This window comes from Equus caballus, chromosome 6 (assembly GCF_041296265.1).
Source record: "Equus caballus isolate H_3958 breed thoroughbred chromosome 6, TB-T2T, whole genome shotgun sequence".
In the NCBI taxonomy this organism is placed as follows: Eukaryota; Metazoa; Chordata; class Mammalia; order Perissodactyla; family Equidae; genus Equus; species Equus caballus.
The window spans coordinates 79,262,208-79,285,774 of record NC_091689.1 but is presented as its reverse complement, the minus strand read 5'-3'; the positions used below and the strand labels follow the sequence as shown (position 1 = coordinate 79,285,774).

The window sequence follows — 23,567 nt, the reverse complement described above, 5'->3', positions numbered from 1 at the left end:
AGAGGATAGCTATGCTGGAATCATAGACTGTGAGACCATCTAGATCACAATGAAAGGGGCCTTCAGCATTTTCCAGTTATGCCTTCTTATTTACAGGGCAGGAAACAGAGGCCCACAAAGGAGAATAACTTGGGCAAAATCAAAATGGGTTTGTGATTTTGTAATCCAGATCTTCTCCTAATCTACAGTACTGTTTTCTAAACCAAATATAAAACCCTACTTGGACATTTGATCACCACATTGCACTACCCAGTAAGAACCAACAGGGAAAATGTCTTTTACATCACATTTATTTTATCAGTTGTTTGCTTGCTTGTTTCTTTGCTTGACAGTTGTGATGTGCTTGGGTCTCACTCCATTTCCAAGTTCCCAGTTACAGTCATAGACCCTGGCCTCTCTGCCCATGAGTATCACTCTCTCTTCTGGGTCAGTGATGGTGTCTGCCTAATAACTTCTCTTTTTCAGGAAACCAAAGCTGTGCTCTAGATGTCAGAGTCACGTGGATGGGAATAAAAGAAATTTAGTTTACTAGGCAGGTAGCACTGAAAATAAAAGCAGTCCTCATGGTGATGTTTCTACCCCCATGACCCTATCCAAGATAGCCAAAACAAACTAAGGGAGGGGATCCACTGCTTGTATACCATCTTCTTTCTATGCAGTGTCCACTCTTTGCTATCCCATGCTTGCTGCCTGTGTTGTACTGAAGAAAAAGGAAGCTTCCTGCCTTAATTTCTAAAGGAAAAGTAAGTTTTGAATGATGACAAAGAGTTTGTGAGTGTACGTGTTCTTTCAGAAAGATGTAATCTTGTTGCGAAAATTTGGAACATTTTGTGTATTTTTGCTGATATTTGGGGAAAGGGGATAAAATATTTGAAAGGGGACTGTTCAAGAAAGCACACAGTCACTGAACACATACAGATGAGCCCAGTTTTCTCTATCACCCATCACTCAGACTCTGTCTTAAGAAGAATTCCTAATAAGCCCTAGACAGGCCAGACAGAGAGTGTGGTTAGTGTAGTCTATGCCACAGGTGAGCATCTGAGACAGTCTTCTTCTCCATATGGGATTAGGTGTCAGATGAAACTAGGGAGTAGGGAAGTTAAAAAGGTTGAGGAAATGGCCTGTCGCTTAAGCAATACCTTTGAGGACAAAACATGCAAGTACTTTATTAACGAAAATCCTGACAATGGAGTCTATTATGGACCTACTGTGTTTAACTCTTGATTCTGAATTAAGCCCCGAAGGTAATATAGGTTTCCAGAGCACTTTCCAGAAGGGAATAATGGGCCTCACATTTCATAGTGTGTTTTTAAACTTTCTGTCTTTCCATCTCTGTCCCATAATTGTCTCTTCCTGATTCCTGAACACTCCTCCCTATACAGAACTATTCACACCTGACACACTCTGTTTGGCTCTTTGTCTTGATCACAGAGGCCAAAAACTCCTGACTTGGCCCTGCCCTCAGCCTTCCACCTTCTCACGCTGTTGTCCCTTGTATTGGACCACACTTGCTTGGTAGAGTGCTGCTCTGCCATGTTGGAATGAGGACCCGTGAGTCCCGGGTTCCTGACTACAACAGGATGGACAGAGTGGAGCTCAGGGGAAATGCCATTTGGGTGAAACACCTGGCAGAAGCAGAGGAGGCATTCTTCCTTGATTGTAGAATTAGAGTCCAGGGTAGTAAGCTGATTGATCAGGGTGCTGGCTTCTCAGATTGTGGACCTGGGCCCCTGAAGGCTGTTTTCTAGTGCTTGGCAGCAATCTTCCTGACTGTAGGGTCATCCCAGAATCCCGAGGCCTCATGCTTCTGTACCAAATAAGAGGAGGTTGTGAATGTATGAGAGAGAGAGAGCCCATCCCTGGGTACCCCCTCCCTAGCCTCCACTGTCCTTAGAGATTTTGGTATGTCAGGCAACCGGGAATGGGCATCACTGGCTCTGGGAGTTGCAATCCTTGATGATTGTGTCGCCTACAGGAAAGAACTCTTGCTGGGCATTAGGAGACATAGTGTCATAAGTTATCAGAGCCTGTGCTTTCATCAGGAAAGTCAGGAAAATTCCTCATACTTGCCTGAGGAATATTAAAACTAAGTAAAATTGTAGATCCAATATGGTTCTGACCAATCAAAAGTGCTTGTCATATGTAAAGGTTTATAATAATTACATTTAAAATGTATGTAAATATGAGATTAGCTGTTAATTATTCCTTTCATGGTTTCAGCACTGGTCAATTTAAAGTATAATGATCTATTTCTTTAAGAGGAATAGTTTTTATTTCACACGGCCAGCTCTCTAAGATAGAATCAAATTTGGTTTAAACAGGGACCTAGGGAGTTCACCTCTGTTGCCTGGTTCAGGCAGGACCATATCTGAAACGTGTCAAACTGATTTTTTTTGAGGAAGATTAGTCCTGAGCTAACATCCGCTGCCAGTCCTCCTCTTTTTGCTGAGGAAGATTGGCCCTGAGCTAACATGTTTGCCCATCTTCCTTTACTTTATATGTGGCTTGATAAGCAGTGTAGGTCCATGCCTGGGATCCAAACTGGCAAACTCCAGGCTACCAAAGTGGAGCACAAGGATTTAACCTTTGCACCACCAGGCCGGCTCCCAAACTGATTTTTAAATAAGTATTTCTGAAGTCTTCTGCAGAACTTGATGCTGCTGTCTTTTTTGATTACCCAGTCCTCTAGTTCTCAGTTGTCACTGTTGAAAAGTCATTCTGAATGTCTAAGTTAAATCTCTGGTGTTGTACCTTGGTCTTTTTTTCTCCTAGTCTTTTTCTTATGGGAAAGAAATTGACATCTCTCGATGTTAAGGCATAAGACTCTCAAACTTTTATTAATTTTATTCTAAGTCCTTTTCCTTCTAAGTCCCTTATTTTTTACTCCTTTTTCATGGCCTTCCTTATCTGTCATTCTTTCTATGTTCCCTTATTCCCTCAGTTGAATGAAGAGAATCTCTCAAACTCTATTTTGGTGAGATCCAGAACTGATCCTGAAATTCCAGGGGTTTCTGATGGGGCTGAAGATAGAGGAGGAAGCCCTGGCTCTGTACTTCACCATTAGTTGAGAGTGGTGGGAGGTCACCTCCTGCCCCTTTAGAAGAGATGTATATTGGAAGTACAGGCTTCTGAAGGCTTAGGCTCAGAGCCAGCTATACTTCTATCCACACACCCATATCCAAGTGGATGCCATCTCACTTGGGGACTATCAAAAGAGGGCCACTTACACAGTCCTGGATGCAGATGATGTGCGTGTCACGGAGCAGCTGCTCATTCCTAAGCAGAACACAAGAAGTCCTTCTGTTACCAGGAGTCTAGAAATGTTTCCCTAAGAGCCCTCCTTAGTTTGCAGTATAGCCAGTCAAAGTGGAAGAGGCCAAAACATATGGGCAAGCTGAAGACATACAGGCCTGTCAGAGAAGGAGTTGCAGAATGTAACACCAGACATCTAGTCATTTGCAAAGCATAGGGAATCATGACCACCAGATCTCTGTTTAACCAGTGCTGGGCATTAGGAGTTAGTCAAATGCCTCAGTCCCAGGGCACTGCCACTGGAACAGGTCCTTAGTTTCACACTTCTTGTCTCCTTTTTTTGTATAGGAAATGGATACAATGAGACTTGAATTCTCCTCATCTTATCCTGAATCCCGCCCCCTTCTCCCCCCTCCCCACCCCCCCCCCCCCCCGCCACCTTTTAGGAATAGCAGCAGATAGGATTCTCAATCCACATTTTTACATCCTGGGTCATCAGGTGGGTGTTCCTAGGGCCCTGTAGTGACCTCTTTGGAAATCAGTCTTCCTTGCATAAAGGAGAGCATCTTTCAAGCTGAGGTAAGCTTAGCTCTTTTGACCTGTTGATCCTTGGGGATCAGCAGCCAAAAAAAATTCCCTCTGTATCTCATGATGGGTTCTGCCTGGCGATATTTCCTTATCATTCTGGAGTGGAGGTGATTGACCAGACTTGGAGAAAGATCAGAGGGTGTTCTCTCTGCACTGGCCGTATTGCAAGATTCTCAAGAAGATTTGGACTCTTAGGAGCTCTGTTTTGTAGAGGGGTTGAAAAGCAGAGTAGTTCCAATTCCCAGAGAGACCCCTAGACAAGTCAGAATCTTCTTTTGATTTTCTCCTCCCTCTGGTTCCCTCACCCACATCTGAAGTCTCCTCAATCTTTCCATAAGACTTGGAAGTCCCTGAATTAAATCTTATTTCATTCTGACATTAGAGGATGTTTCACTGGGCGCAGTCCTTTACATCCTTGATATTCAAAGGTGTGATCCGTGAACCAGCAGCTTTGGCATCACATGGGAGCTTCATAGAAATACAGAATCTCAGGCCCACCCTAGAACTATTAAATTAGAATCTACTTTTTAACAAGGTACCCAGGTGATTTGTATACATGCAAAAGCTTGAAAAGCTCTGATTTATTAGTTACTTCTTGGATGGGTGAAGGAAGGAGCTCCAAATATGGCTTTTATTCTATAATTCTAGACTCCTGGGTGTTTTGAGTATTTTCCTGAAACACTAGAATTTACATCTGGGCATTTGAGAGCTATAACTTGACCACCCTGAAAAATCATTCCATTCTGACGTTCCCACTATTCAATCCCTGTGCCAGCCGTGCTAAGTCCTTACAGCAGAGCTGGGAAGCTGCTCCCCTCTAGGCTTGCCGTCTCTCTTCTACTGAAAAGAGCCATGTCTGACTGAGGGCTGACAGTGTCCTTAGGCCCTCAACAGCTATCCAGAGGGGGAAAGGGATCCTGCTGTCCGTTTTCAGATGACTGGACTAGACAGAGGAGAGACTAGGAGTGTGTATGGAAGTTCAAGGAAAGTCAACACCTAGCTTGGCTGAAGGAGAAAGGAAAAGAGGACCTGGACTCCAGTTCTTAGCCAAATGGAAGATCCCACAATGAGACTTTGGGATGAACTCCTCCTTATTCCCTCCCACCACTCATGGCTTATTCAAACCCTGGAATACTGCTCTTTTACCTCGAATCCGAGCATCTTCCTGCAGCTGAAAAATAATGAAAATTCAGAGAAAGTCAGGGGCCAGTCTCCTCTGGACCGTCAGGGGTCAAATATTAGGATGTCTATGTGGGAGATATGGGCTTCTTGGGAATGAAATTAAATTCTAAGTTTCCTGAAAGCAGGATTTGTATTGTTTTTGTATCCCTCCCACCAACCACTTAACATAATGCCCTGCATACAGCATATGCTTAATAAATGTTTGATAAATAATGAATAAATAAACGGAACAAGCTGTGGCCTGTTTAGAGAGGGGAGACATACAGTCCATTACTTATAGTCCTAATCACTCATACAGTGACCTCTCCTCTTTTATGCTTCCTGGCCTTTCTACTCTCCCTTTTCTGGCCCATTTCACCCTCCTCACTGAGTCTCCAGTGGTTCTCTGAGGTGAACCGTTAAGTATCTGTGAAAGCCCTTGAAAAAAATTCCTTCATACTCATCCTGTGGTAAATAGCTGTTGATGATCCACTTTGGACCCCCTGAGCTCACAGGAGCGGCTAGATGGTCTTTGTACATAACAGTGCTTTAGGGCTAGGCCTTAAAGTTTGCCTAATCATAAAAAAGTATATTCTAATTCTAGCTCTCCCTGCTATCTTCTGCTTGGCTTTCTTCTCTCAGTATTTATGTACAAAAATTGCCCTTCTAAGTCTGTGACTAGGTGTCTGTTTTGTCTACACCAGCCTGGGGGATCTATGAGGGCAGGGATTGTGTCTGATGGACTCCATGAAGAAGCACTAGAATAGAGCTTCAGCACAGAGGATGTCAGATGGGACCTTGACTTTGTTTATAGGCCCTGAGAAGATGGAAATCAACACACACAAGTTCTACTTATGGACAAGCTGCCTCCTCTTACTAACCTCAAGTCTTACCTGGAGGAGACTCAGGCCTCAGGGGATTAAAGTTCCAGGTAGGGTGGAGGCACTCTGACCCCAAGGCAAAACTTGGGTGAAAACATCAAGCTTTTGATCTCTACCCAATCCCCTCTTGTAATTTTCCCTAGAGTAAGCCCCAGACACAGCAGCAAGATACAATGACCTGGCTTCTTGGACTATAGAAAGGGGCTCAGTTCTAAGGCCAAGAGTAGTCCAGATAGTGAAATATCTAGAAAGAAGTTTATTTTCAATGCCTTCTCAATCCCTTTTCCCATCACTTCTCCCCATCTAGAAAGAGAGAGCTACTGTTTTTGAAGTCTACAGGAGGTTCATCCTATATTTAGATTCTAATTTTAGTGAAACTATATTGAGAGGAACGAAAGTTAAGACATCTGTACAGTTTTCCATTTGCGCTAGTTTTATAATATTAGTACTTGTTCTAAGTTATGTGTTTGCTTATGTAAATAGTATGTTGATAAGCAATTTTGTATATAGTGCTTGTTGCTCTCCACTGTGACAGACAGCAAAAAAATAAGGCGGGACAGTGGGCTTGGTAGGACTGAGACATATCAATATCTTGAGTGAGCTAATACAGCTAGTATAATCACTGTGTCTGGGGAAGGCCAATAATATGGTGCATGTTTGATTGTATTTTTAAATATTTGGTCAGTGTTTATATAGAAAAAATATATCTGCATGGAGGAGAGCAGAGGAGGAAGATTGTTTCTTTTCAGCAAAGAGGTTTAGCTCTGGCCTCTAATTTGCACTTCCTTGCGGTAATAGACATACTCATCTAATAAGGCAGTTTATGATATCACTTGGAGACTCCTCCCTACTCAGTCATTTAGTGTTTCAGTAACCACATAGAGTATTCTTGCTAAGAGAAGTTCTGAGAGATACAGTGTTTTCTCTATATTATCATATTTCCACAAGGGAATTGTTAGGCACCTTTTTGCTTTAGCTTCCTGAACTGACAAGTCAGTGCTACTCTTTAAAGGGAGAAATCACCAGCTAAAGAAATGAAACTAAAACTTTGATCAGAGTCAACATCATAATAGGGTATGGAAAAAGCAGGAGCAAGGGAAAGTGATGCGGCCAGGGAATTTAGAGAATTGAAATTTAATCTCACCTCCTTTTGTATATCCCTAAAAGCTGTTAGCACCTGAAAGAAGACAAAAAAATTATGGAAAAATTAATGTTATAGATTTTATTACAAAAGGATTTTATGTGTAGAATCTCCCAGTCATTTGGTTGTATAATGTGAATGCCAAGAGACTATGGCTTCCTAGCTCTAGCAATAAATCCCATTGACACCTCTGTACATTTGTTTCTGGGCTGCCATTTCTCCATATGGTAAATGGGTGAAATATAAGAAGTTATTTAAAGAGGGCTAAGTTGTGAAAGGAATGTAAATGAAATCCACTACTATATTTCATTTCTGTTTAATTGGTCCTTGTTCTGAAGCTAAGCATAGCTGTTAAAATCAATACATTTGTATTTATATTGTAATACACAGGAGGCCACCACCAAATGTTGGTGAGGCTATAGAGCAGCTGGAAATCTCATACATCGTTGGAAGGAGTGTAGAATTGTATGACCACTTTGGAAAAAGCTCTGACAGTTTCTTGTAAAACTAAATATGTACCTGTGCTCTCACCCAGCCATAGATGGATACAGTGTTAGAAAACTGATTTGCCTTGTTTTGGGGAAGGGATGAAGACTCTAAGACATAGCTGTATGTTGTTTGGTGAAAATATAGAGTTGTTTTTGTTGATATTCAGGAGTTTTGACTTGTATATAAGGGTGCATATGGAAGCTGAATAGTCAATGGTGTGGACTGTGCCAGTTACCAATTTATTGCCTCTCAACACTCTTTGTTATATCATACTCACCCTGTATTATGTCAAAGGTATCCAACTGTCTACTGGTTCCCAACAGGATGGTTTTCTGAATGTTATCATAAGCAACTCACTCTTTAGCTAGTATAGTAATTGTAAGAACACTAAAAATATTTTAATATAACATTTTAATTAAGAGGATTATTTCTTTTTGTAAAATTTATAGAAAGAGTCATTGAAAATCACAGAGAATAAAAAAGTTGATCACGTTACTCATTTCATTTAATATTGTTCAATGAGGCCTTGCAGGAGACGCTGTGGAGACATTTACTCATTTTTAATAAAAAATCCATAGTCATTGATTTAAGAAATAGACTTTTCCTTCGTACCTCCATATGGAAAGTTGATATTGTAGGTTCAAAAATGATCAGTTGTCCTCTAATTTTTCTCTCTATCCAAGAGTTTAAATGTACATGCAACTAGAATGTCAAGATTGGGAAGTTGAAATAGCTGATATTTTTTGGAAGGCCTCAGAAACTCCAAGTAAATGTCTGTGTCCTATGAAAGTTCCCAGTAGTTTGCTCAGGCTATCTTATGGGCCTAACTAGCTTCTGCACTGATATACCATTCAAATATAAAGTGAAATCTGGCATTTTCATGTTTGAGAATTGGCCACCTTGATTGTCATTTTCCCATATCTGGGAAACCAAGAACATTCTATCAAAGTGAAAAAGATATTAATTTTAATAGAATTAAAAGAAGCTACTCTCAAATTTATTAAATTTAAGTCTATTTTAAAGCAATTTCAAAAATCAGGGCTTAATTAGATTCTGAGACTTACTGCTTCATGGCATTTCTTCTGTTAGAAGACTGAAGGCAATAATTTCCCATTGGTAACCTAATGAGCCTATTTATCATTTTCAACTTATAGTTCTCAGATCCCAAAGCACTCTCTTGATAGGGTTCAACAATTTCATTCATTATTCAACATCTGATTTAATTATCTTCTGCAAAGGAAGACATTTTTTTCAACTAGATCTCTTTAAACCAATTTAAGTGATTTAATCTAATTTCCTTGAGATTAAAATACTGTTTTTTTCCTAACCACAGAAAGGGCAATTGTTTTTTTCCTAAGTTTTCCCGATGTGAGATTTTATTTTATTTTTTATTCCGGTAGCATTGGTTTATAACATTATATAAATTTCAGGTGTACATTATTGTATTTTTATTTCTGTGTAGATTACCTCATGTTCACCACCCAAAGACTAATTACAATCCGTCCCCACACACATGTGCCACACATCCTGAAAGGGCAGTTCTTCTTCACACCCAAAGTACAGACTCATATTCTTTTACTTTCTTTTCAGCACTTTACATCTCTCCAACAAATAGCAGATGTGAGTCTCTCAAATAGAATAAAATAAAGAACAAGAAAGCTCCAGGCATACTTTTCTACTGTTAGCCATTATTCTCATTTAGATTATTGTCAATAAACTTGGGAATATGTAGGACATTTTGAAGCATTTAAAAAATTTTGTTGGCAATCTCTGGTACACAGAGTGAATCTGGCATTTGTGCTCCTTCAAAATCTTTATTAGAATATTCTAAAGGATTCAGAACAGGTAGAGAAAAGCCTTAGTAAGAAAGCAGTTTCCCATGATAAAGCAAAGTAGAAGGGTGTCACAACTATTGAGATTATATTGAAATTGTATCTGAATGACTTAATCCAATTTTTATGTCTTTTAATGTCTTGATACAGACCCTCCAGCCATAGCCAATGGGAGAAAACAATCCTCCTCCGTGCTAATGACAAAATCCCAATCAGGTTCCAGGCAAGGGCTCCAGAAGCAATGGGACCACTTGGCATATTGCTCTTGGAAATAATATCTCACTACCAATTATGCAAAAAGTAATCATTTTTATGGACTCAATTTGGCATTCAAATGGATAAAACTAAATATCTCTACTCTTCAAGTTTATTCATTTATTTTTTGAGTGGTATAGTTTGAAGCTAACTCATTCTGGAGGAGCCAAATATTTCAGAAAATTGTGTTTTACGATGTAGGAATCAAGGACCACAGTCAAGTATTTTTCAGACAATTTGAGTGGCTCCAAAGGTAAAAACAACTTTCTTTCTGATCAGAAATAGAGTTAAGATCTTTAATTTTCACAGCAAAATGATAACTTTGCCTTCTTCTGATTGGAGAGTTAAAGACTATAGCTTTCTCTGTACTTGCCCTAATGTGCTTGCTAGTGAACGAGATTTAAATTATTCACTATATAGTTCTTATTAAATGGCTGGCAGAGAAAACATATTTGCGAGGGCTTATCTAATGGACAGGTGGATGTAGAGAAGGGGCGCTGTGATGCTCAGACAGGAGAAGTCTGAGGATTTGGGACTGGATGAGTAATAGACAAAATGAGACGGACCATGGTAATCCTTTCCCATCAATCAGCAAGTTTCTCAAGGGGAAAGAAAGAACTTTACTCTTTTCTTAAGCCCTCTCTCCCTTCTTCCACCTCTCACCATGCTGTCAAAGATGACCCCTCTGTACTTACCTGGTCCCACAGGGTTTCAGTGATTGTTAACTGTGCTTCCTGTTGAAATAAGAGACAAATCTTGGAAACAGTACCCTAACTCTCTCAGAATTTGAATTGACACATCATGAAACTGATAGAATACAAGATATTTTTTTGGAATTGAGATAGAAACTTGAAGTTATCCCATTTGTGAGGCAGCCCAAAGTCTTCTTCATCCCTGCTGGGTCATTCCTACCCATATCTCCTGTCATCTCTTGGTATAGCTGGTGGGTGACAGGTATAAACAGACTCATATGTTTACCCACTTTATCAATACCTGCATAGCCTGCCTGCCTCTGGAGTTATTTAGTATAGTAGTGGCATTGAAGGTGTTACCTAGTCTTGGCAGACAGTGACCCACCAGCTTCTCAAGAGCACCCCAAACCACAATGTCCAAGTCCTCCAAGATATGGTGTTTGTTAGGCAGCTTTCCTGCCTCATGGCCACACCCTCTTCTCCTCTGCTTTTTCCAGGAACCAGGAGCCCCCAAAGAACCAGTGTTTTTAGAAATCTTACCCACCGTTGGTCTCATTCTGTCTTCAATGGATTTTCTGGAAAGAAAGGATGATATAAATCTGATGAGATACTGGGTGAGTGATGTCAGCAATATGGCAGAATAGGAGATTCCAGCCCTCATACCCCCTGCAGAAACAGAAATTTTGACAAACATTCATGGATGGGAATACCTCTGTGTTAAAATAGGAGCCCAGTGAAGAGATTCCAGCACCTCATTTGAACAAAAATCCATGAATAGATGAATTGAAGAGGATAATAAAAACAGTTTCACTTTACCCATGTCACCCCCTCCCCAAAGGCAGCATAGCTCAGTGCCAAGAGAGACCCTCTCAGCCTTTGATTTCTCCCATGGGGGAAAGTGAGAGTGGAAAGAGCACCCTCCTTCCCCAGCCTCATGAGACTTTGTCAAAGAGGCACACTTCTGCCTCACCCCACCCAGATCACTGAGGATAAGCATAGCTGAATAGTATGGGGGGAGCTAGGAACAGAGATGAAGGGTGGATACTCACAGCAGCCCACCACATGGAACTCAAAAACCAACTGCAGATCCTACTACCAGTTTGTGATCTCTACCAAGAGGCCCACCCATGAACTCCATGGGACTCCTCAACTGCAGGCCCCTCCCCTCAAATGACTGACACATGCCCCCAGCACTTCACTCTCCCCAAGATAGTGCTTGCAAGCCTCTACAAATGGCAAGTGCAAGCCTCTGCAGACAGTATGTAGATATCAGCAGCTTGCTCAACTATGTGGGAATGGGAAAAGGCATACAATCTTGAATGTTCCAGGGAACCACTGGGGCAAATAAACAGGAGGCTCTCAGCACCCAGATTGCCTTTGTGGGATCAAGAGAAGGCACAAAATCCTAAGCTCTCCCCAAGAGGAAACAAGAAGATAGGAGTGAGTGCACCTATAGAATAGGCTGAGAAATCCCCAAAATCTTTAGTTGGGCTAACTGGTTCAGGTTTTTCACTCTCAAAGCAAGTCAATAAAGACTGAAACAGGGGACTGCTTCTTTAAATACAAAGACAGCAATGCCAGAATTCATGGAATATGAAGAATCAACAAAATATCACAAAATAAAGCTCCAGTGATGGACCCCCAAAGAAATGGAAGTCCACAAATTGCCTGACAAACACTTCAAAATAATCATTTTAAAGAAGCTCAGTGAGCCATAAGAGGACACAGAAAACTAATGGAAATAAGGAAAACAATACATAAACAAAATGAGAAGTTCAACAAAGAGATAGAAACCATAAAAAAGAACCAAACAGAAATTCTGGAGCTGAATACTATAATGACTGCACCGAAAAATACAATGAAGAGTTTCAACAGCAGACTTAATCAAGCAGAGGAGAGAATCATTGAACTTGAAGACAGATAATTTGAAATATAAACAGAGGAACAAAAAGAAAATGAATGCAAAAGAGCCTTTGTGACTTAGAGGCCACAATCAAATGACACAGTAGAGACATTTTGAGATCCCCAGAAGGAGCAGGGAAAAAGAAAGGGACAGAAAGCTTGTTTAAAGAAATAATGACAGAAAACTTCACATATCTGGGGAGGGAAATGAACATTCAGATTCAAGATGCTCAAAAATCTTAAAGAGACTGAACATCAAGAGATCTTCATTGAGACATTTTAATCAAGTCATCTAAAGGAAACGACAGAGAATTTGGAAAGGAGCAGGAAAAACAAATTGCCACGTACAAGGGAACTCTGAAAAGACTATCAGTTGACTTCTCAGCAGACACCTTGTAGGCTAGGAGAGATTAGGATGATAAAGTAAAGTATTAAAAGCAAAAACTGCTAACCAAGAATACTTCCCCTGGAAAGCTATCCTTTAGAAATGAAGGAAACAGAAAGACTTTCCCAGACAAACAAAAGCTGAGGGAGTTCATAACCACTAGACTTGGCAAACAAATGCTAAAGGAGGGTCTTCAAGTTAACTGAAAGGTTGTTAAGCAACAGAATGAAAACGTATGAAACTATAAATCTCACTGAAAAAGATTAGTATGTAGTCTAATTCAGAATACTTTAGTCTAATACAGAATACTGTAATGGTGCTTAAATCACTTCTAATGCTAGTATAATAGTTAAAAATATTAAAAATAACTATAGTTACAATAATTTGTTAATGGATACATATAAAAAGATGTAAATAATGACATCAGTAACTTGAAGTGTGGCTGAGAGGTGAAAAAAATGTAGAGATTTGTATGCAATTGAAGTTGTTCTTAACTTAAAATAGACTTATACTATGTTTTATGTAAGCCTCATGGCAACCACAAAGAAAAAACCTCTACTACATACACAAAAGGTAAAGAGAAAGGAATCAAAGCATACTACTACAAAAATTCAACGAATCATAAAGGAAGACAGCAAGAGAGGAAGAAGAGAACAAAGGAACTACACAATAGTGAGAATACAACAAAATGGCAATAGTAATTATTGATAACTACTTATCAATAATGATTTTAAATGTAAATGGATTAAATTTTCCAATAAAGAAACAGAGTAGCTAAATGGAGGAAAAAAAGATCAAGCGATGTGCTGTCTACAAGAGACTCATTTTGGTTTTAAGGACAACATAGGCTGAAAGTGAAGGGATGGAAAAGATATTCTATGCAAATGGTAAACAAAAGAGAGCAGTGGTAACTTTACTTATATCAGAGAAAATAGATTTTCAATCAAAAACTGTCACAAGGGAGAAAGAAGGTTATTATATAATGAAAGGAGTCAATTCATGTAGATGATATAACAATTATAAGTATATATGCACCCAACATTGGAGCACCTAAATATATATAGCATATATAAGCAGAACTGAAGGGAGAAAATAAACAGCAATAATAGTGAACTTCAGTAGCCGACTTTCAACAATGGATAGATCATGCAGGCAGAATATCAGTAAGGAAATAGCAGACTTGAATAACACTATAGACAAAATGGTTCTAAAAGACATATACAAAACATTCCATCTAACAGCAGCAAGATTCTTCTGAAGTGCACATAGAACATTCTCCGGGAGAGTTCATATGTTGAGCCAAAAAGCAAGCCTTAACAAATTTAAGAAGATTGATAGCATATCATGTATCTTTTCTGGCCACAATAGTGTTAAACTAGAAGTCAGTAACAGGAGGAAATTTAGAAAATTCAACAACATGTGGAAATTAAATGACACACTCCTGAACAACTAATATGTCAAAGAAAATATCAAAAGGCTTGAATAAATAAAAATATAAATGGAAGAGAAGACATCACAACTGATACTACAGAAATACAAAGATCAGAAGAGACTACTGTGAACAATTATATGCCAACAAATTGGATATCCTAGACGAAATGGATAAATTCTTAGAAACATACAACCTACTAAAACTGAAATATGAAGAAATAGAAAATCTGAACAGACCAATAATGAGTAAAGAGATTTAATCAGTAATCAAAAACATGCCAACAAAGAAAAGCTGAGGACCAGTTGGCTTTACAGGTGAATTCTACCAAACATTTAAAGAGTTAATGCCAGTCCTTCTCAAACTATTCCAAAAAATTGAAGAGAAGGGAACACTTCCAAACTCACTTTATGAAGCCAATATTGCTCTCATACCAAAGCCAGATAAGGATACTACAATAAAAGAAACTATAGACGATATTCCTGATGAACATAGATGCAAAAATCTTCAACTAAATACTGTCAAACCAAATTCAACAGTACATTAAAAGGATCATACACCATGATCAAGTGGTATTTATCCCTGGAATACAGGGATGATTCTACATACAAAAATCAATAACTGTGATGCACCACATTAACAGAATGTAGGATAAAATTCTAAATAGATGCAGAAAAATGATTTGATAAAATTTAACATCCATTCATTATAAAACTCTCAGCAAATAAGGTGTAGAAGAAATATACCTCAACGTAATAAAGGCCACATATGACAAGCCCACAGCCAATGTCATACTCAATGGTGAAAAGCTAAAAGCTTTCCCTTTAAGATCAGGAACAAGACAAGGGGGTGCATTCTCACCACTCCTATACACATAATACTGGAAGTCCTAACTAGAGAAATTAGGCAAGAAAAAGAAATAAAAGGTATCAAAATTGGAAAGGAAGAGGTAAAACTGTCTCTGAAGGGACTGGCCCCGTGGCCGAGTGGTTAAGTTTGCGCGCTCCACTGCAGGCGGCCCAGTGTTTCGTTGCTTCAAATCCTGGGCGCAGACATGGCACTGCTCATCAAACCACACTGAAGCAGCATCCCACATACCACAACTAGAAGAACCCACAACGAAGAATATACAACTATGTACCAGGGGGCTTTGGGGAGAAAAAGGAAAAAAAAAATCTTAAAAAACTGTCTCTGAAGATGACATGATCTTATATATGTATAAAAAACCCTAAAGACTCCACCAAAAAATTGTTAGAACTAATTAACAAATTCGGTAAAGTTGAAGGATAAAAAATCAACATACAAAAATCAGTTGTGTTTCTATACACTGTAGTTAACTTACTGAAAAAGAAATTAAGAAAATCTCATTTACAATAGTATCAAAAAGAATAAAATACTTAAGAATAAATTTAACCAAGGAGGTGAAAGATCTATACATCGAAAACTGTAAGACATTGATAAAAGAATTTGAAGAAGACACAATAAATGGAAAGATATCCTATTTTCATGGATTGGAAGAATTAATATTGTTAAAATGTCCATACTATCCAAAGCAATCTAGAGATTCAATGCAACCTCTATGAAAATTCCAATGGCAGTTTTCACAGAAATAGAATAAACAATACTAAAATTTGTGTGGAACCACAAAAGACCCTGAATACATAAAGCAATCCCGAGAAAGAAGAACAAAGCCAGAGAACACACTTTCTGATTTCAAACTATACTACAAAGCTATAGTAATTAAAATGGTATGGTACTGGCATAAAAATAGACACATAGACCAATGGAACAGAATATAGAGTCCAGATTTAACCCCTGCAAATGTGGTCAACTGATATATGATAAGGGAGCCAAGAACACCCTGTGGGGAAAGGATGGTCTCTTCAACAAATGGTATTGGGAAAACTGGATAAACACATGCAAAAGAATGAAATTGGACCATTATTTTACAAGATGCACAAAAATAAAACTAATGTAGATTAAAGATTTAAACATAAGACCTGAAATTCTAAAGCCCCTAGAAGAAAACATAGGGAAAAGCTCTTTGACATTATTCTTGGCAGAGATTTTCTGGCTATGACACCAAAAGCCCAGGCCAAAAAAAGCAAAATTAAGCAAGTGGGACTACATGAAACTAAAAGTTTCTGCACAAGAAAGGAAATAATCAACAAAATAAAAAGGCAGCCTACAGAATGGGAATAACTGTTTGCATACCACATATCTGATAATGAGTTAAATCCAAAATGTATAAGGAACTCATACAACTCAATAGTGAAAAAATAAATAACTCTGCTGAAAAATGGACTAAGGACCTGAATAGACTTTTCAAATACACAAGATATACAATGGCTAACAGATATCCAAATGGCTAACAGGTATTTGAAAAATGGTCAGCTTCACTAATCAAACCACAAATCAAAACTACAATGAAATATTGCCTCACACTTGTTAGAATGGTTATTATCAAAATGACAAAAAATAAGTGTTGGTGAGGATGTGGAGAAAAAGCAACCCTTGAGCACTGTTTGTGGGAATGTAAATGGGTGCAGCACTATGGAAAACAGTATGGAGATTCCTCAGAAAATTAAAAATAGAGCTACCATAAGATCCAGCAATCCCACTTCTGGATATCCATACAAAGAAAATGAAAGCACTGACTTGAAGATATATGCACTTCCATGTTCATTGTAGTAGTATTTACCATAGGCAAGATGTGGAAATAACCTGTGTCCTTCAATGGATGAATGGATAAACAGAATGGAATGTTATTTAACCACAAAAAGAAGGAAATCATAGATGGACCTTCAGGGCATTATGTTAAGTGAAATAAGTCAGAGAAAGATAATACCATATGATCTCACTTATCTGTAGAATTAAAAAAAAAACAAAACAAGCTCATAGATACAGAGAACAGATTGGTGGTTGCCCGAGGCAAGGGAAAGTGGGGGTGTGCAAAAGGGGTGAAGGAGTCAAAAGGTACAAACTTCCAGTTATAAAATAAATAAGTCATGGGAATGTAATGTATAGTATAGTGACTATAGTTAATAATACTGTATTGCATATTTGAAAGTTGCTAAGGGAGTAGATCTTAAAAGTTGTCACTATAAGAAAAACATTTTGTAACTATGTATGGTGACATGTTAACTAGACTTGTGGCTCTTTTCACAAGAAAAAAAATTTTAACTATGTATGGTGACAGATGTTAACTAGTGTTAGTGTGGTGATAATTTTGTAATATATACAAATATCAAATCGTTATGTTTACGCCTGAAACTAATATAATGTTATCTGTCAATTATACTTCAATTAAAAGAAAGCTATCAAGTGTTGGTGAGGATGTAGAGAAAAGAAAACTCTGGTATACTGTTGGTGGGAATGTAAATTGGTACAGCCATTATGGATAACAGTATGGAGGTTTCTCAAAAAAATTTAAAATAGAATTACCACATGATCCAGCACTCCCACTACTGGGTATATATCCATAGGAATTGAAATTATTATTCCTTGATACCTGCATTCCTTTGTTCATTGCAGCATTATTCACAATATCCAAGGTGTGGAAGCAACCTAATGTCCACGATGGGGTGGTTAAAGAAAATGTGGCATACACTTGCAATGGAATCTTATTCAGCCTTAATAAAACAAGGAAATCCTGTCATTTATGACCACATGGATGGACCTGGAAGACATTATGCTAAGTGAAGTAAGCCAGACACAGAAAGGCAAATACTGTATGATCTATATTATATGTGGAATCTAAAATTGCCAAACTCATAGAAGCAGAGGGTAGATGGTGGTTATCAGGGGATTGAGTGAGAGGGAAATGAGTTGGCCAAGGTGTAACAAAGTTTCAGTTACGCAAGATGAATAAGTTCTGGAGATCTAATGTACAGCATGTTGGCTACAGGTAGCAATACTGTACTGTGTACTTGAAATCTGCTAAGAGAGTAGATCCTAAGTGTTCTCACCACCAAAAAAATTAACTGTGAGATGATGTATATGTTAATTATCTTGATTGTGATGATTATTTTACAATATACACATATATTGAATCCTCAAACTGTATGCCTTAAATATATACAATAAAATATTAAAATAAACCTGATGAGGTGCTGGGAACACAAGCCAATGGCTTTTCCTAAACTCTATCCTGTAACTCCTAGTGAGAATTCTTGATGTTTCTATACTAAAAATGCAGGAAGGATAGCCAGGGTCCCACCTCCCACCTCTCATATCTCCTCTGGGACTTATGTCATTATCTTCCCAGAATCTTGGCTATTGTGATAGCACTTTGAGAACTTTAAAGCATAGAGCAGTAAAAGTAAGAGTGATGGTCATTGCCATTAAACTTTACCATTCTCCTCCTAATTGTGTCTGCTCCACTCCCTGCAGCCTACCTAACTTGTTGAACAGCCCAGGCCTGTCTTGAGAAAGTAAATCTAATTATCAAACTGCTTCCTTTTTTGTCCCCCCAAAATGTGTTCTTCATGACCTCTGATGGGTGGGGATGGGAATTTAAGGCTGAAGAAGAAGTTGAAAGATTTTTCTTATTCTTGGCAGCACAGCTGAAGCACTTGTTCCTCAAGACCAATAGAATTGATGCCAAAATCACCTGGGAGAGGGAATAGCTGTATATAAGGTTAGAGGAGTAACTGGTAAGAAGGAGAGGGGTGAAAACTGGGCAACCAGTCTGATCTACCATAATAGTGTATCCTCACCAAAGTCAGCCTGGATCTTCTGACCCAGTGGAGACTTGTGTAGAGGCGACAGGTCAAAGGATGTCAGGGGATTGGTAACAACCTGGAGGGAGTAAGGGTTGGTCTTTACCTCCTAGAATTGTTTTGGGAACCCTAGAGTGGGACCCTCAGAAGAGATTGGAAAAAAAGGGAAAGGTGATGGAGGGGAAGGCATGTTTCAGAACTCAAGGATCCTACATCTCTGGCCTGGGGTTCCTGCTGCCATGTAAAGAAGCAATAAGTCTTTCCAAACAAGGTTAGGGAGGCTAATAACCATGGTGAGTCTGGGGGACACAGAAGAAAGCAAATACTGAGCCTACGAGGACATTGAACCTAACAGATCTCCAGATAAGAGGGGACTCTTGATGAACCTACATTCAGAATAGCAAAGAACAAGGTGAAAATCTCCTTGGAGCCATCATATACGATGACTCATGCCCCAAATTCTGCCAGCTAGAGTGCTATTTCTCTATGGAACTTGGGGACAGCTCTTCCTGCAAATCCAAACCATGACCCTTATCCTGAACACCTCCTTACTTTTAAGGTTCTTCTCCCCAGGGATTCCATCTACCTATTCTAGGGAGTGAGGAGGGGAGAGAAAATAAAACAACTGAGTTCACCTGGAGTTTTCTCTGCCAGGTTGAGGTTTTAATCCAGATCCTTGTAAACAAAGGTAGTGAATAATTGACACACTGGGTAAAGGACATCGAGGGAAAGGGTTAGGAAGTGTGTGTGTGGTGTGATATGAAGAGAAAGAATGACATATATGTATAGATATAGATATATAGAGAAAGAGAAGTGGTGGGGAGAGAGGGAGGTGAGAGTGGGGAGAGGAGAGGAGATCCACTCACAGCAGAATTCTCACGATTTGTCACTGGAAACTGGGAGAAAATTGAGCCTCTATGAACCAGGTACTGAGGTAGGTGCTTTGATCTACATATCTTATCCTCAAACAGTCCTGTGAGGGAGGTGTGGAATGACACTTTTACTATGCAGCAAACCGACACTCTTATATGCTAAGGAATAGTAGTGAAAAAGCTGAAATTCCATCTCAGGTCTGTTTGATTCCACTCTTTGTTATGACTTCTCTAAAAGAGCAGAAGATATTCTTCCATCCTTGTTTTATAGCTCAGTTATCAGAAACCTAATTACATTGCAGAAGGAAGAATTTGGGAGTTGGAGACAGAGGAATTTGTTTGAATTCCAGCTGCACCATGTTCCAGTTCCAAAGTGTCTGGCAAGTCTCTTAGCCTATATGAGTTTGTTTCCTCACCTAAAAAACAGGAAGAATCATCTTTACCTCACAGGGTTTGGGGGTGGGGGTGGATTATATGAAAGCCCTTGTAACTTTAAAGGTTATTTATTATTTATTAATATATTTTATTTTATTATTTATTAATATATTATTGTGATTGCTATCTTTACAATGTCTTGCCCTCTTCCTCTGCCAAGACATCTGTTCATTAGCAGAGAAGTCAGGTCTCTGGTGTGGTTTATGTGCTTTCCCATATAGAACCCTCAGAGACTCTGATATGGAGTCACTATTTTCTCCTCAGAGTCTTGCAACTGTCTGGAAGATAATTTGTGCTCTTAGAACAGATTTCCATCTTCCTACAAGTTTTAGGCTTCTCAATTCCTCACTGGCTCTCAGACTTGAGGCCCAGTTAACCATTTTCAGTACTTTAATAAGATAAGCAGCCTAGAAACCTAGAAGACGCCTTAAACTCTCTTTCTTCCTGAATTCTTACAAACCCTTATCTCAAGACATCACTTGCATACTTCAAAAGCTCAAGCCAAGTCCCATTTCTTTTTTGAGGCTTTCCTGAGCCATAAGCTCACAGCAAGCCTCCTTTTTTCTGACTTTATGGATAACATTGCCTGGGTCTCATATTCAGTCTCAAGCAGCAGATTCTGGCCCTTCTCTTCACCCTAGTCCAAGGGAAGCATGGTTTTTAATGGTTGACCTTGATTTATACTATAGAGGACACAAGGACTTCTTAGAGAAAGGTAACCCTGAGATAAATAAATGTTCCTAGGTTGTATACCCAATTAACTCCTAGAGGTATTTCAGATTGATGCCCATCCTCTAATAGGATGACAGAGATTGGCTATTGTGTCATCCATTGAGGAGGTGGAGAGAGAGAGGACACAGGAGAGTCTCCACTTTCTCCAACCAGGAAATAAGTACAGCCAGAAGAGGGATGGGAGACTTGTGATCGTAGTTCTGCCATAGAGCTTATCCGATCTAAGGACTTTTGAAGATCATCTTTAGCCCTATTTACCTTTCCTGCTGCCTGGAGGTCCTTCTTGCTTTTCTTTCTTGATCCTGGAAGACATGCTGTGCCATTTGTCCCCGGACAGAAACCAGACTCTGGAGCTGAAGATGGAGATAGCTCTAGGCCCTGGGGAGGCATAAATGAATAGGAGGAGAGGGCAGGTGTACAATGAGAAGAGAAGCACTTACCCACTGGAGAACTACCAGGACAGGTGTCTCAGTAGTTCAGGAAGCATCTGTGTTTTGAATAGGTCAATTGTATTCGTGTATGTGTGTGTACATATGTGTAATGAAAAATAAGTGCGAGAGGAAGAAAACATATGCCCCAGGTAGTCTTCCTGACTTCTTTTTCAGTAAGAACAGAAAATCTAGGGAGAAGGTGGGTGTAAAAAAGATAAATAACGTAAGTAAAAAATAATAGCTAGCTGGGATTGGGGCTAGGGAGTTGGCCAGAGGCTCCTTGAGGTGAAGGCGGGCTCTAAGGCAAGGATAGGAAGTAGTATATAATGAATTCAAGACTGGCAAATTTCCCATCCCATCCCACCTCACAGTCAGAATCTTCATGGTCAACTAAGGGTAGCACTACAGGTTGGAGGTCTGTCAGCTCCAGCCTTCAAGTGCTTTGTAGAGGAGAAGGGAAACCTCATACTGATGCTCTCAAAACCACATGGGGCTGAAAGACCAAAGTAGTAACCCAGGCAAGAGTTAAATCCTCCTTTGAGAAGTTGCCTCCCAGTTTCCCCCTCCTGTTCTTCGCACCTCCAAACCCCAGCAGGAGCTGGTCTGAATATGCCCAGGAACTTACCCAACTGGGCTCCCCAAACACACTTCACCCTATCTCTTACCCCCTAGAATTTCTTATCTTTAAGCCCCATCTCACAACAGCCCCATCTCATCTGCCCCCCTGTAAACCTTGCTCTTTTCAACTCTTCTGTGACCTCAGCTATGACCTCATAAATCTGCCACCCTCAGCCTGTGCTCAGTCAATATCCAAATGATAGTGACAAAATAATGAGATAATACTGTGAAATTTTAATTTCTTGGAATCTTTGCTGCTTCATTGACTTCCACCCATTGCGTGAGACATCCACTGCTTCTGAGAGACAGTAGGAATGAGCCCAGAAGAAGAATCCATTTTTTACTTTGAGTTTCAAAACAGAGTCTGCAAAATTTGGCTTTCAATTTTGTGAGCTAGGTCCTTGAGAGAAATAGTTTTGTTTTCAATTCCAAAAGTCTTTGACTTGGAAGATCACCAAAGACTGGTGAATGATCATGGCTGTAAAGCCTCAGAGCGGATGAAGACAGTTTTCCTGCAGAAAAACGCCAAAAAGCCAAGTGCTGAAAAGAAGGCAGGAAGTAAGTACTACAGAAGTGATGTTAGATGTAGTTGTGCAACTCTGAGAGGGATCTGCTTCTTTTTGGTGATGGCACATGTAAAATCTCCCAGTATGTTTAAAAATCTGAGAAGAGAAGGGACCAAGGACCTACTTCGTCCCTGCAACTAGAACCCTAGGAGGAACAGGCTCAGAGAGGCTGCTGTGCCAACGTGGGGAGGTTGTGATAAAATGGGAAGTGTGTTATGGTGTATTTAGGCAGACAGACAGTAAGATGGAACCTTGCAGTGCCCCACCGCCTGCCCAGGTAATGGTGGGAAAGATTCAAATCATCCCTCATGCGGAAGTACAGAGTGGAGAAGCAGAGGTCTGAAATCTGAAGAGGACTCACAACATGTGCTCCCTGTTGCAAAAGGCCACGGTAGGGGTCTGGCCCCGTGGCTGAGTGATTAAGTTTGCATGCTCCACTTCCCTGGTCCAGGGTTCACCACTTCGGATTCTGTGTGGACGTATGCACCATTCATCAAGGCATGCTGTGGCAGCATAGCACATAGGACAACTAGAATGACCTACAACTAGGATATACGACTATGCCCTGGGGCTTTGGGGAGAGAAAAAGAGGAAGATTGACAACAGATGTTAGCTCAGGGCCAATCTTCCTCACCAAAAAAAAAAAAAAAAAAAATCCATAGTAGGTTCATGGACAAAGATATGGACATTTGCTTGCCTCTCTACCTGTCTTCAGCAGGATTTAAGGGAAGGTACACTACCCATCCTTAGTTTTGAAAGGAGATTTTAGGGCTCCAGGTTCTACTAGTGAGACCACCATGATTGCCCCCTAAACACTGCCTTTTTACTATTATGAACTGCTTTAAAAAATCAGCAGAAAGGCCCCTGATTAGAAGTTAGCCTCTCCCTCCCTCTAAGAGACCATCAGGGCCATTCCCATCATGACCTACCTGCCTACTTGCCTTAGTTTCCATGAGAATTCTAAACTCCTCCTTCCATCATCCCTCATCACAGGGACTTATATCCTTTTATGCCCAGATACATCCCATAATCTAACTCAAGTTACCACCTGTCTCTAACCACCCCAAATCTTTCACTATCCAAAATTGAATTCTTGATTCCACCCACCTTGGAAACCTGTTTCTCCCCATCATGTTAAATGGTGCCACCATTTATCCACTTGCTTAGGTCAAAAACCTTGGAATC

The 23,567-nt window shown here is 39.7% G+C and overlaps 1 protein-coding gene across 3 annotated transcripts; it reads right to left on the bottom strand.

Moving 5' to 3' along the window:
- Nucleotides 1-272: 272 nt before the first annotated feature.
- On the bottom strand, nucleotides 273-21,959 carry C6H12orf54 (chromosome 6 C12orf54 homolog). Of its 3 annotated transcripts, none has more exons than XM_005611129.4 (9): nucleotides 21,864-21,959; nucleotides 21,026-21,145; nucleotides 10,836-10,866; nucleotides 10,295-10,333; nucleotides 7,027-7,059; nucleotides 4,987-5,011; nucleotides 3,228-3,276; nucleotides 1,626-1,807; nucleotides 273-482 (listed from the first exon to the last, which is right to left on the bottom strand). In XM_005611129.4, the coding sequence occupies exons 2-8, from the start codon at nucleotides 21,088-21,090 to the stop codon at nucleotides 1,666-1,668; spliced, it is 384 nt and encodes a 127-aa protein (XP_005611186.1). In that variant the 5' UTR covers nucleotides 21,091-21,145; nucleotides 21,864-21,959; the 3' UTR covers nucleotides 273-482; nucleotides 1,626-1,665. The 3 variants fall into 3 exon arrangements, with proteins under 3 accessions (XP_005611186.1, XP_005611187.1, XP_005611188.1); XM_005611130.4 differs by having other exon boundaries at nucleotides 21,824-21,952; XM_005611131.4 differs by having other exon boundaries at nucleotides 21,778-21,912.
- Between the last annotated feature and the right edge of the window lie 1,608 nt (nucleotides 21,960-23,567).